The sequence below is a fragment of the Tachypleus tridentatus genome, chromosome 8 (genome assembly GCF_004210375.1).
Source record: "Tachypleus tridentatus isolate NWPU-2018 chromosome 8, ASM421037v1, whole genome shotgun sequence".
NCBI classification, from domain to species: Eukaryota; Metazoa; Arthropoda; class Merostomata; order Xiphosura; family Limulidae; genus Tachypleus; species Tachypleus tridentatus.
The window spans coordinates 56,328,085-56,342,686 of NC_134832.1; the positions used below are offsets into that span (position 1 = coordinate 56,328,085).

The 14,602-nt window shown below is 36.4% G+C and overlaps 1 protein-coding gene across 3 annotated transcripts in view; it reads right to left on the reverse strand.

Moving 5' to 3' along the window:
- Window positions 1-5,028: 5,028 nt before the first annotated feature.
- Window positions 5,029-14,602, reverse strand: part of LOC143222430 (uncharacterized) — a 38,968-nt gene continuing 29,394 nt past the window's right edge. For 2 of the 3 annotated variants that reach the window (XM_076448935.1, XM_076448936.1), the window contains exons 3-5: window positions 11,353-11,625; window positions 8,163-8,352; window positions 5,029-6,345 (exon numbers count right to left, since the gene is read on the reverse strand). In XM_076448935.1, the coding sequence (XP_076305050.1) occupies window positions 6,143-6,345; window positions 8,163-8,352; window positions 11,353-11,625 (666 nt within the window). In that variant the 3' untranslated portion in view covers window positions 5,029-6,142. The remainder of the gene's footprint in view (window positions 6,346-8,162; window positions 8,353-11,352; window positions 11,626-14,602) is intronic. The other variant, XM_076448937.1, reaches the window with a different exon arrangement.

The following is a 14,602-nucleotide window of genomic DNA, read 5'->3' on the forward strand; positions in this document are numbered from 1 at the left end:
GAAACCCTATTGTTAATTTATAACCAATAATACAAGTTAATGACATCAATGAATTTTCTTCTATAAATGTACCAATAATGAATTTCTTATTCTACTTTGATTAAATACTAACGTTTCACTGTGAGGATTCAGAGACCCACTCAAGATTCACTGATCGTGCTCGTCCATTATCTGTAAATGGTAATATAATTCCCTATATCTGTGTGTTGGAGAGGTCTACAACTGAGTGCATGCATCAGGTTTGGTTCATCTAGCTGTGATAAGGGATAAGAACATAGTTCAAATTTGGAGCTATTAGGATCCAGAAGAGTGTCAGAAACAAAATCCTGATGCCAGATTTGTGGTTAATGACTGGACACCTGGAAACTTCCACGTGGATTCCCATCACACCTGGATGATAACCATACAGTAGCGTTTTACCTCCACTTGAGAGAAGGTAGATGGCTTTGTCGTTCATACCAGGACCTTCCGATTATTACCCGCAAAGTTTGCTCTTGAACTATTTGAAAAATTAGCTGGACATGTGCAAATGCACAGCTACAAGATAAACTGACATATGATAGATATATCGCTGTTTGAGGGTTCATTGTCCACAAAAGAAACTGACGTGAATTTTCTTATCCACATTTACTAAACGACTTAAATACAGTTTCTATGTAAGCATATCATCTGTACTTAAGTTTATTTTCAGTATAGATTTTATGGCTTTTAACTACTTACGTAATCAAATGCCATATTTTATGAAAATAGAAATTCTACTCCGATTTGACTATTTAATGAATCTTAAACTATGCTGTATAAAAAAAAAAAATCTCTCTTCTTATCGGTGATTTTAATTCAACAATTATACAAGTTTCTTGTAAGGTCTTTGAAGTGTGTCTTGTTTGTCATTTGATAAAGTTAAGGTAACAGTATCGCGTCTGAAAACGTTTTCTGTTAATGTACTAACAAAGCAAGCAATATTAAATTCATGTTAATAAAGTGGTACGTGTTTGGTGCTCCTATTTAATGTAAAACAAGGACTTTGAAAACCACACAACATAGAACCAAGGATATTAAAAGACAGAAGCCCACTGAAACTCAATGCGATGGCCTGTATTTAATTATTATAATTACATGTGTTTTACTAATGGAAAAACAAGGTGAATTTAAAAAAATCTTTCGATATTTATTGAAAAGGCTTCATGAAAACACAACCTAGAGAAAACGAGCATTATTTGTGTTTTTACGTTCTGATGTCATAACCTGTTTATTAATGACTGTTTGGAATTACGAAAATAGGTGCGTTGCTAAATCAAATATGCTTGTTTTATTTAATTAAAGTTGCGAACTTGGAATAGGTAGCAGTAGGTACACAGACAACCGTAATAAAAGTTGGCAATTAGTAGTGGATCAAGTTAAGACTATTTGTTTGTTTTTGAATTTCGCGCAAAGCTACACCAGGGCTATCTGCGCTAGCCGTCCCTAATTTAGCAGTGTAAGACTAGAGGGAAGGCAGCTAGCCATCACCACCCATCGCCAACTCTTGGACTGCTCTTTTTACCTACGAATAATGGAATTGGCCATCATATTATAACGCCCCCACGGCTAAAAGGGGCGACCATGTTTGATGCGACAGGGATTCGAACCCGCTACTCTCGGATTACGAGTCGCACGCCTTACGCACTAGGCCATGCCGGGCCAGGGTGGAAGTGAAAACCATGGAAGCTGTGGAAATCTCATTTGCACTCATTAAAAATATTCGATTTTCAAAGTATCAAGTTTTAGTGACTAAAATAAAATCTTATGGTACATTTAGTTGTTAAGGACCTCTAATGGTCTTTAAGAAAAGCGAGTTTTGTTTCTTTAAAATCATAAATACTTAACAACAAATAACATTACAGTCATGATATGACAGTGCGAATCAACTTCGTTCTACATTGCTGAAATGGAGGACAATGCCATTTTCACAAAATGACTTTCTTCTGAACTGGGTTACACTTGTATCTTTCTAATTTTATGTAACCTGTATAACTATCACCAGACGCAGTATGTACGTAATTTATTTATTTCATTGTATTAAAGTTAAGTACAATAAATATGGATGCGCAGAAATTACATCTTTGAACAACAGTAAAAAAAATAATACCTGTATTTCACAACTTAAAATTTACATAACAGAACTCATCCAAATTTTGTGAGTGGCTTAATGTGGACAAGTTTGTTGTTAGTACTTTTTTTTATTCCAAAACGATTTTTTTGCGAGGTCTCTGAAATTATTTCCGCTTGTGTTTTCATGTAGTGACATTACTTCTACATGTAGAAAATTGAATTACTGTGGCTAGGATAAGAAATGTGTTCGCATTTCATTTCGATAGTGTTATATCAATAAAGATAGAAGATGGATAATATTATACATACGCTAATTAAATGTTCTTTGCCAGCCGCTTTTACAGAAATAATAATGAAATATTCGGTTTACAAGATTTAAAATCCTTAGCATGGCAAGGTGGTTAAGGCACTCGACTCCTAATCCGAGAGTCGCGGGTTCGACTCCCCGTCACACCAAACATCCTTGTCCCTTCAGCCGTGGGGGCGTTATAATGTTCGGTAAGTTCCACTATTCGTTGGTAAAACGAGTTGGCGGTGGGTGGTGATGACCAGCTGCCTTCCCTCTGCTAAACTTGTCCGGGACGGCTAGTGCAGAAAGCCCTCGTGTGGCTTTGCGCGAAATTCAAACCAAATCAAGATTTAATAACTTAAAGCGATGGATATCGTTGGAGCCTTAGTATTGCTAGAGTAATTAGAATGTAATAGTGAATATGTTAAACTGAACTTGAAAACGTTACACAAGAAAAGTTTACTAAGATATTGTAAATCAGTTGATTTTAGTGTCAATAAAGAAAATGTAGTTAAAAGACATTTGTATTGGATAACAACTGTGGAAAATTAGCTCTCACGACTCCGATAAACTCACGCTTACGTTGTAAACAACATATCACTTAGAGTACATGCAGCCCATAACGTTTAGCCCTAAAATTTTTATAATTGCTGAAAGTTCGGGTGATATAGGTTTTGTTGTTTTTTTTTCAATTTCGCGCAAAGCTACTCGAGGGCTATCTGTGATAGTCGTCCCTAATTTAGCAATGTAAGACTAGAGGGAAGGCAACTAGTCATCACCACCCACAGCCAACTTTTGCGTTACTCTTTTAGCAACGAATAGTGGGACTGACCGAACATTTGTAACACCCCCACGGCTGAAAGGACGAGCATGTTTGGTGCGACCAGAATTCGAACCCGCGACCCTTAGATTACAAATCGATCGTCTTAACCACTTGGCCATGCCGGGCGTAGTACAGGGTTTAACCTAGTTTCCAGAAGTAAATGGTAGCTTCTTTGCAGTGACAGTTAAATCTTCAAACTATTATAGAAACAAAATAATATTAAATTAACAACATTAATTTTATAAATACCTTAAAACACTGGCCACAGTGATCAGTTACGAAGGAGGGAAGTCCATTTCTTTTTACATTAAAATCTATTTCACTATATTATGTACAACACAATCGAAAGGCACTGAGCCAGGATATTTTCGAGAAAAAAATTACACAGAAAAATATTCTAAATGTCTTATTCTTTAAATTCAATTTTTATGTGTAACTTATGGCTACCGCTACGAACTGTGATTACGTTTTTGTTTTTTATCAGTTATGTAATTAAACTATCTACTCTCAAAAACTAAATTCAAAGCACTGTCTTCAATGCAGTCTTTTTTCTTTCTAGTTCTTTCTTTACTGTTGTACTCTTCTCAATGGCACTGTTGTACTCATCTCAATAGTATTGTTGTATTCTTCTCAATATTATTGTTGTATTCTTCTCAATAGTATTGTTGTACTCTTCTCAATGGTACTGTTGTACTCTTCTCAATGGTATTGTTGTACTCATCTCAATAGTATTGTTGTATTCTTCTCAATAGTATTGTTGTATTCTTCTCAATGGTACTGTTGTACTCATCTCAATAGTATTGTTGTATTCTTCTCAATATTATTGTTGTATTCTTCTCAATAGTATTGTTGTACTCTTCTCAATGGTACTGTTGTACTCTTCTCAATGGTATTGTTGTACTCATCTCAATAGTATTGTTGTATTCTTCTCAATAGTATTGTTGTATTCTTCTCAATGGTACTGTTGTACTCATCTCAAAGGTATTGTTATTTTTACAAGTCCTAAAATCTAAAATTTGGTCTACATTTGTCATTCTCACTGGATCAGTAAAGTTAATTATCAGACATTAAAATAATAAATAAATAAATAATAAAACTTCACAACAGGACTTCTTCAGTCAAAGTTGGTTTGTGCACAACTATTTCGTTTACAGAACTGTTCGAACTCTCCTAAATACATCACTGTGACGTCACAAGACTAAGGTCTTTCAACTCATTCACTGAAACTGTGACATGACATCAACTTGGCAGTGAGACGTAGTTTTTCTAATAAATATTTCATCCCAAGACGATCTTCTCCAGATTTATTTGTGTTCGTTTAAGAGATTGTTTCATACTTAAAAGAACTATATCAAACCATACTGGAGTATACAATCTTTTGCTTTCTAATGATATTCAAAACCAATTCGTATCCAGACAGTGTAATAACTGATATACTGCTGTTATTTTGTTCAGTTTTTGTGCAAAGCTACTCAAGGGAATAGCTTAACTCTATATATCCATTTTGGGAAATCGAGCCCCTGGTTTTAGCGTTATGGTTTGGTAAACTGTCGCTTACTCACCAGAGAATACATTGCTTTACAGCAATAATATCATTATGTTAAATTTGATTAACTCGCGTGAATTTGCGGTCAATTTTGTTAAAATAAGTCCTCTAAGCAGCGTTTCTCAGACTAGGACCGCGAGGGTATACCAAGGTGCCGTATATCATGTCCAAAAAATTTAGAGAATTATTTATTTTATAAAATTAAATTTATATCAATTAATATGCTTAATTTTGTAATACAAATTTTCTCTTTAAAAAACTCCTTATCAAAACAAAAAATATCGATAGGTTTATTTATTTTGAATTTCGCGCAAAGCTACACGAGGACTATCTGTGCCAGACGTCCCTAATTCAACAGTGTAAGACTGGAGAGAAGGTAGATAGTCATCATCACTTACCGCCAACTCTTGGAATATTTTTTGACCAACGAATACTGTGATCAACCGTACGTTATAACGCCACTACGACTGAAAGGGCGAGCATGTTTGTTGTGATGGGAATTTGAACAAGCGACCCTCAGATTGCGAGTTGAGCGCTCTAACCACTTGTCCATCTCGGGCCAAGTTATGGATCCGCGAAGAAAAAGAAATCTTTTTTGTTTTTAAATTTCGCACAAAGCTACACGAGAGCTAACTGTGCTATCCGTCCCTAATTTAGCAGTGTATGACTAGAAGGAAGGCAGCTAGTCCTCACCACCTACCGCCAACTCTTGAACTACTCTTTTACCAACGAACAGTTGGATTGACCGTCACATTGTAACGCCCCCACAGCTGAAAGGGCGAGCATGTTTGGTGCGACGGAGATTCGAACTCGCGACCCTCAGATTACGAGTCGAACGCCTTAACCCACCTGGTCATGCCAGGCCGTAAAAAGGAATAAAAAAGGTCTTCGGATCACTAGAGTTTAGGAATCACTGCTGTTGACGGTGATTTTTAGCAATAAAATTATAACCCAAACATAATCATTTCATTATGTTAATTTTTGTTACAACTGATCATTTTACAAACTTGGTTCTTACCATCATCGTCACTGAGTCAACAAAGTGAATTACCAGAAGTAAAACATTTAAAAATATTCAAAACGGACATTGTCCGTTTCATTTACAGTATTGTCTGAAGGCCAAACTTCACATCAATACTGTTATTATTTCCTGGAAAACAGTAGTCAATGATATAGACCTTGTCTTTTCCTCTTCTAGTCTCACTTTCAAAACAGTTACAAGTAATCGCTCCAAACTACAGTTGCAAATTACAGGATTTGTATGTCGAATGCTGATCGGCGTACAAAATGATACTAGTTACTATGGTTATATATATATATACACCATCAGTGTCTACAGTCTGAATAAACAGAAGTTCCATGCAACGTGTGCTTCTTAGTTGTAGATTCGTCATTAGGGTTCTAATGGTTCAGTTCCTTTAACTGGTAAGCGAGGTGAATGTTCAGTAACCTGACCTTGACCTTTGCAGCTTCTGCAATGCACAGCTAAACGGTCGGGAAAGAAGGTACGACCACAACGAGAACATGGCACTAGTTGTTCCAGATGGATTCGCCAAGCTGCCTGGGCCATAGCATCACAGTCTGTTGTATCTTCTTCTGGTAAAGGAATAATAAAAACATGAAGCAAAGTTGGTGGTATTCAATTTGTTTTTCAATCATTATCTTAAAGGACATTGAAGTGAATCTGATATCAGTTGTTTAGGAATAAGTGATGAATATCTTCTATGGAGTAGTTATCAGGCAAGATAATTATGAAACCCACGAGGGACTGGCCCAGAATTTTAGTTGGGAATGGGGCTAACTGATTAGATTTTTTCAATAAAACGTAAAATTTGGATAGTTCCAAAAAGTGGCAGAGGGTGGAGTTGGTGACGTATTTGAGTCTTTCCCTCCCTATTACATGTATCAGGTCATCCCATAATAAATGTCCGAAAATTTGATACAGAAAGTGCATCATCATTTCTGTCTTTGTAGAAGGTTTTGACGACTAAAATATGTGGTAGGATGTGCATAAAAATGTTAGATAAATAAAAGAAACTAACCCATCTTCACTTTTTCAGATCATTAATCAAATAAACCCTTATGAAGATAGATGTGTCTGAGGAGCACATTAGGCATATAATGCTTTATGAGTTTAAAAAAGGCAATAGTGCAGCAGAAACTACACGAAACATTCAAGGTGTTTATGGTGCGGAGTCTTTCAATGAAAGAAAATGTCGAAGTAGCTTCAGAAGTTCAGATCAGGTGACTACAGCTTAAGTGATGCGTCACGTTCAGGTCGTTCTGTTGAGTTTAATGATGACTTGCTGCTGGTTGCACTTGATGAAAATTGTGTTGTAACAGTTGAAGAACTAGCACAGAAGCTTAAGTCAACCCATTCAACAGTTTACCATCATCTGCAACAGCCTTGGATGGTGTCAAAACTTGGAAAATGGGTCCCCCATGATTTAACACAAGCCAACCTCAGAGCAAGAGTGGACATTTACACTTCCCTGCACTCTCTTGATCGTAACTCACCTATTTTGGACAGTTAGATGACTGGAGATGAAAAATGGATATTTTGTAAAAATGTTAAGCGCCGCAGACAATGCTCAGTACAGGTAAACTGGCTAAAGTACAGCCCAAAATGGACCTCCACCCGAAGAAAGTCTTGTTAAGCGTTTGGTGGGATATTGTTGGTGTGATCTACTTTGAGTTTCTGCCATTCAATGTAACAATTACATCAGTCTTCTATTGTCAACAGTTAGAGCGCTTGAATGTTGCACTAAAAGAAAAGAGGCCTGCTTCGATCAGTCGTAAAGGTGTTGTGTTACACCAGGATATTGCACAGCCCCATACAGCAAGGATCACATCTGTAAAGATTGAAGAACAAGATTGGGGAAAACTTCCATATCCTCCTTATTCTCCAGATCTTGCTCCATCTGATTACAATCTATCCCGAAGTTTGCAGAACTATCTTGATGGAAAAGAGCTTGGAACACATGAAGATGCCAAAACTACCCTCTCCACATTCTTTTCCTCCAAACCCCAATAATTTTATAGAAGTGACATTCAGAAGCTTGTGAATCATTGATAGGAAGTAATTAATAATTATGGAACAAACATTATTGATAAAATAACATTAGAAGCGTTTGGAATACTTTCTCTTTTTCTGAACCTAAAATCGGACGTTAATTAAGGGATGACCAGATACTTTAAGATCTTTAAATAATTTAAAGTCTTCTTGAACTATATGTGACAGTTAATATGTGTAATATAAGATATTCGTGTAAATAGAAAAACGGGTAAAATCCCCTTGAATCAGCTCCTGGTTAGATCGGTAAGTTACAAATTAAGTTAGTTAAAGAGATGTCTTCTAGTTCGTTGTTTTTATTTTTTTTTAGTTATAACATAATATTTCCGTTAGAGCTGACCTTGTAAAACTGTTTCGGGTTTTGGGGATTCCGGCCTCAGTGGTTCTTCAGACACTTTACCGTTTCCTACTTTCCGTTTCTGTAAGCAGTTGGACTCATGGAAGGAGATGGACTCGTTGTCAACCTCTTGACTGCAGATGTTGCAAGAGACAAGGTGGCTCTTTTTAATAACATTTTCTCTTGGCGTCTGCTGTTGGGAAAATATCAAAACTCCGTATTATAACCCGTAAAGCATTTCACTTTGTTGTCTGAAAAGAAAAAAGTTTTAATTTGTTGTTTATTTTGGAACCAACAGAAGTTATATTTCCGTCACCAATGAAAATGAAAACTTCATTCTCATTGGCTGTTATATCCTCGTATATAACTTCGTGTTTGCCAAGTCCTCACACCAGGTTTGAATTTGGCATCCATTTTCAAATAGTCGTATTCATTGTCACACGTCACGTGACTAAAAAAAGTGTTTTTAAAAACTGCCTTCTTTAAACGTCCAATCATATAGAATATCGCTAAGAAAAGCATCATTTATATTATGATAAATAAAGTTAATGCTTTAAAGCTTTTTAACTAAAATATTTCAGATACCAGAACGATGTGATACATTACGAAACTTAAATGATAAACAAGATGATTCATCTTATGGTAGACCAGAATATTCGTAACCGCTTAAACAATACTTTTAAACCAGTCAAAATAAACCACCAGTTATATTAATGCTATTTGAATAACAGTAGTTTATTTTCTGGAAAGCAAATGTGTTCAACTTATTCACATGCACAAGCATATATAATTGAAAACTTTATTCAATACAATATTCAGAACGATTAGCATCTAATTATTTTATCATTCAGTTCGTGCATAATGTAAAAAATATCTGTATACAGACTGTCCAGAAATTATGTTTTGCAAAATTGTGGATTTTGTCTTAGATTGTTTGGTTTGTTTTGAAATTTGCGCGAAGCTACTCGAGGACTATCTGCGCTAGCTGTCCCTAATTTTGCAGTGTAAGACTAGAGGGAAGACAGCTAGTCATCACCACCCACTGCCAACTCTTGGGCTACTCTTTTACCAACGAATACTGGAATTTACCGTCACATTATAAAGCCTCCACGGCTGAAAGGGCTAGGATGTTTGGTGTGACGGGGATTCGAACCTACGACCCTCGGATTACGAGTCGAGTGCCTTAACCACCTAGCCATGCCGGGCCCTCTTTGTCTTATAATACAGATTTGAGGTATCATCCTACACTTCTCGAATTACGCTAATAGTATTTTTATGCAGAGCCGATATGAAAGTAATTCGTATTTTCAAACCTGTGTTGACATAATTTCGAGACACCCTACATATTTTAAAATTAGGTAATTTATTAATATGAATACACCAGGTTATACAGGATAATAATGCCTTAATCATTCATGTCTTAACAGTTATTTGTCGGACTCATTTCGGCTCACAGTGGACTCACAGTTAGTCATAATGAACTGCACGTTCTGAGAACGCCTCCCAGTGGCATAGCGGCATGTCTGCAGACTTACAACGCTATAAACCAAGTTTCGATACCAGTGTTGAGCAGAGCACAGACAGCATATTGTGTAGCTTTATACTTAACTTCAAACAAACAAACAAACAAATCGTTATGACAATATTCGATAATTTACTGCTATCTATCGATTGATTTTAGGTGAATTGTTTGTATAAGCGCAAAACTACACAATGGGCTATCTGCTCTCTATCCATCACAGGAAATCGAACCCAGAATTTTAGTGTTGTAAGTCCGTAACCTTATCATTCACCCTCTAGGGTACGTGAACTATCTTGACAATTATGTGAGAAATTAGTTGCGGAAAGAGGAAACGTAAATGTAACAAGCTGAACAATAAAACCACACCAAATTCGAACGTTTCAAAATACCTACACATACAGTCCAGTTATTACGTGCATTTGTTGTTTAGTGAAGCACTTCCTTCAACACACGTGACCTTGTCAGTTTTTTTTTAATAATTAATTATTTTTAAATGTCATACTTGATACGTACTCGTATATTAAGTTACAACTATTCCTGTTTTTCCAGTGGCACAGCGAATTGTCTGCAAACTTATAACGCTTCATAAACCGGGTTTCGGTACCTGTGGTGGGCAGAGCACACATAGCCCATCGTGTAGCTTTGTGCATAACGTCAAAACAATGGCACGACTATTCCGAGCAGTAAGATATGTCCCTTTTTCGGACGATTACTGTGAGATATTTACTATCATATATCTGTTTTAATATCGATATTTAAGTTACATTTATATTTAGCAATGTGCGTAACTTATACTGTTAAATCTGTGTCGTGAAATTTCCGCCTATTCAGTAAAGCTGTAGATGATATTTTCGAGTGTGAGAATCGACAACACGTGTGTGTAAACACTTGTGTATCATCAGTATTGTTGTGCAGGCTAAAATTTCTAGAAATTCCCTTCACGCCTATAAATGTGACCAGCACGATGCGCCAAGAGACAGTATATAATATTAGTTTGCTATCAACCTCGGAAGTTACAACTGTAATCAACGCTTATGAATTGGGAACTTCAAATATTTGACGAAGAAGGTTTATGAATTTTGAACCTTACAAACCATTTAACTCCAGCGGATTCACACCGGCCATTAGCATTTTTACGAAGACTAATAGTATATAACTTCAGCGGTGAAAATCTCGACATGTAATCAACATAGACTGACTAGCTCCCTATTAAGTATCTACATCAACTCAAGATTAATTTGCTCATCGTGAACCCTCGATAAAACACCAAGGAAGTTTCAGATCAAATAGGAGACTGTTTGTAAGTTTATAAAACTCCTGTACATAAATCGTTATTTGTAATCACTGGTAGCGTGAATTGTGTTATTGTTTTTATATTAAAATATATTTATATTAGAAAACAACTGCATGTATCAGACTTGTTGGCAAATATCATAAACTGGATACATATCAACACTTATTTAACATCTACATTCAAATTGTTCATTTAACTCAGTTTCAAGCTATTTGAAATCGTAATACGCAACTTTACACAAAAACAAAAATTCACGTTCGTGACATTTATTCCATTAAATTTAAATTATTTACATACATAATTTATTTTGAGATTATTTTTTTGCGTCTCAATATATCGTTACGTTATTAATTTACAGATAGTCGTAAAATGTTTACCATGTCTTCAACTTCCTTATTAAAATAGTTGTTGACAACTTTAGTTTTTCGAGCTCCGCCATTGCTTTTAGATTTGCATGCCCTTTGGTGGATAGGCAAACGGTCAGGAAAAAATGTTCGACCACAGTTTGGGCAGGGAACGAGTTGAGCTTGGAATGCTTGCCACGAAGCGTCGCTGTAATCGTCACGTGGTGAAATATTATCAGACTCGGGTCTCTGTGGTTCTGCTCGTCTTTGTTCCTCTGGTAGGGCTTCATTTGTATGTCGCCATTTCTATAAGGGATTTCGTTCATTAAACAATGATTTGAAATTAGTAACCTTCAAATTATTTAACACTGACATACAATAAAAATCAAAATACAATAACATAAAAAAGGAAATAGTTAAAACCCGAAACACTAACCCAGCATTATAATGATTAAAGTCTCTTAAGAATTATATTTTTTTGTTAGTATCTAAAGCAGCTGATATGTCAATTCCATTCGTCCCTAAATGTTGTCCAACTGAAACTGTTTTCCATATCTAAGTAGGCTTAGCATGGCCAAGTGTGTTAAGGCGTTCGACTCGTAATCTGAGGATCGCGGGTTCGAATTCCCGTCACACTAAATATTCTCGCCATTTCCGCCGTGGGAACGTTATAATGTGACAATCAATCCCACTATTCGTTGGTAAAAGAGTAGCCCAAGAGTTGGGGGTGGGTGGTGAAGACTAGCTGCCTTCCCTCTAGTCTTATACTGCTAAATTAGGGACGTCTAGCGCAGATAGCTCTCGTGTAGCTTTGCGCGAAATTAAAAAAAAAAAACACATCTGAGAATTTCAAAAATTAGAAAATGAAAAGTCTGAAAATGGTTTGAAAGGATAGTGAAAGAAACTTCATTGCGTGTGTACAACGTTTACAAGTAGATTAGCTAGTAGCACTGGGACATTATAACCGGTATTTTGCCCGGTATCCCGACGGTCTAATCCGCCTCTGGGTTTCTTTCACTTTAGCATATTGTTCTAGCAAGCGTGACTTCGAACGTTTAAACCTGCCTGGCATGGTCCGGTCGTTAGGGCGATCGACTCGCAATATGCGGGTCACGTGCTAGAATTCCGTCACCGAACATATTGTTCCTTTCAGTAGTGGGTAGGTTACAACGAGATGGTCTGTACTACTTTCCGTTGGCGGTAGGTGATTTTAATCTACCATTTACCCTCTGATCTATCACATTTATGTATGACGCGGCTAGCGCAGACAGCTCTCGAATAGCTTTGCGTGAGGTTCAACAACAACAAAAACGTTAAAGCCCAGGAACGACAATATTTTTACTACTGTTACATGGAGCACGTGCTACAGTTCCGTCATTATTATTTCAGTGACGATATAGCTCAACTTACTCCCATAAGATAATCTACCAAACATTAATAACCATTGTGAAAAACCCTTTGGCTAACGGAGTTTTGAAATAACTGTAATTATAGAATGAAAGTAAAACCATCATAATAAAGACAATTCTCATTTTTACTATATAATAAAACTTGTTCGTGATTTGGGATTCGTCGAAACGACCAACTTTCGTTAGAGCCACAAAATGGAAAGAATGACATGGTAATATAGAGAAGAGTTATAAACTTGTTACACATTTTCGTGTTGGTGTTTTTGTGAATTTCGCACAAAGCTACACGAGGGCTATCTGCGCTAGCCGTCCCTAATTTAGCAGTGTAAGACTAGAGGGAAGGCAGCTAGTCATCACCACCCACCGCCAACTCTTGGGCTACTCTTTTACCAACGAATAGTGGGATTGACCGTATTATTATAACGCCCCCACGGCTGGGAGGGCGAGCATGTTTGGTGCGACCGGGATTCGAACCCGCGACCTTCAGACGCAGCATATCACGGCATGATAATTGCTCTGCCATGCGCAGCCTTGAATATTGTGAAATATAATAAGTGTCTTATGGGCTAAACTGAAGCCTTATCGGCTAAACTGAAGCACAGTCCTTATAATTTCACACTCTTCACATATTTCAATAAACAAAATGTACTGAGTCTGTTGATTTCGTTTGTTTAGAATTAAGCACAAAGCTACACAATGGGCTATCTGTGCTCTGCCCACCACAGGTATCGAAACCCGGTTTTTAGTGTGTATGTCCGCGGACATACCACTGTGCCACTGGTGGGCTGAGTCAGTTGAAACCTTGAACAATGATTAACTTATATGAAAAGTCGAAACTCGGTTAAAATTATATAGTTTGAGCATGAACCATGTTGCACGTTTTCAATGAACCTAATGGGTTTCTAACGACCTGGAATCTAAGAACTGAGTATATTTAGAAAACACTCAGATGTAGAGTATAGTCATTACTGAATTTAATATTTCTTTCAGGACTTTTCGAGACGTGGATGGTAGAAAATAAAAAAAGGCAAGTATTTCACACTGCTACAAGTGCATGTGGATCGTGTATGGAAAATTATATAGTCAATACTGTTCGATTAATAACTAAAACGAAAATGATACGTTTGTATGTGTGTGTGTGTGTGTACAAATAACAGATATCCCGCTGCAGAGTTGTTGATATAAAAAAACAAAACATATATAGGAAAACGATACGACATTGGTTAATGTATTGAGTCTTACCGATTTTTATTGCGCTTTAACTAGAAATTTTTTTATAATCATTTCTAGATTATTTTCGCTATAGAAATCGAAAGATTACTAAAGCCTGCGATGGTTTTATGGTCTTAAGATGTTCTACAGTAATTCCTGTACGCCGAATCCAAATATGATATCCATTTCCTTCTATCACGTACAGATTTTTCACAAAACGACGTACGTAACTTTTACTTAAGTAGAATAATTTTCACTGAAATCGAGTCACGTTTTGCTATGCTTAAAATGTTGACAACCACTAACTGTAGATTTCTCTAGACCAATCGCGACGTGAGAGTCATCGATCGTTCTGGAACTCAAACACAGCAAATATAGCAATAATAATGTTTATTGTGGTAAACAAACTAAGAATTTGATATAAGTAAGAGTGTTTTTTCTTCCTGATTTGTAAAAAAAAAAATCGTTACGTAATGGGGAAAAAAAGGTATATTATTTTCAAAATCTAGCTGAATTGTGGAAAATCCGTTATTAAAACCAAAGCAATATTAGATATTTAGATTGTTTCTATAGATATTATATTCTATGAAAACTAGCCTATAGCCTGTCAAAAGTGGTAGGCAAGTGCTACCAACCCGTCCCGATAGTATATCTTAAACTCG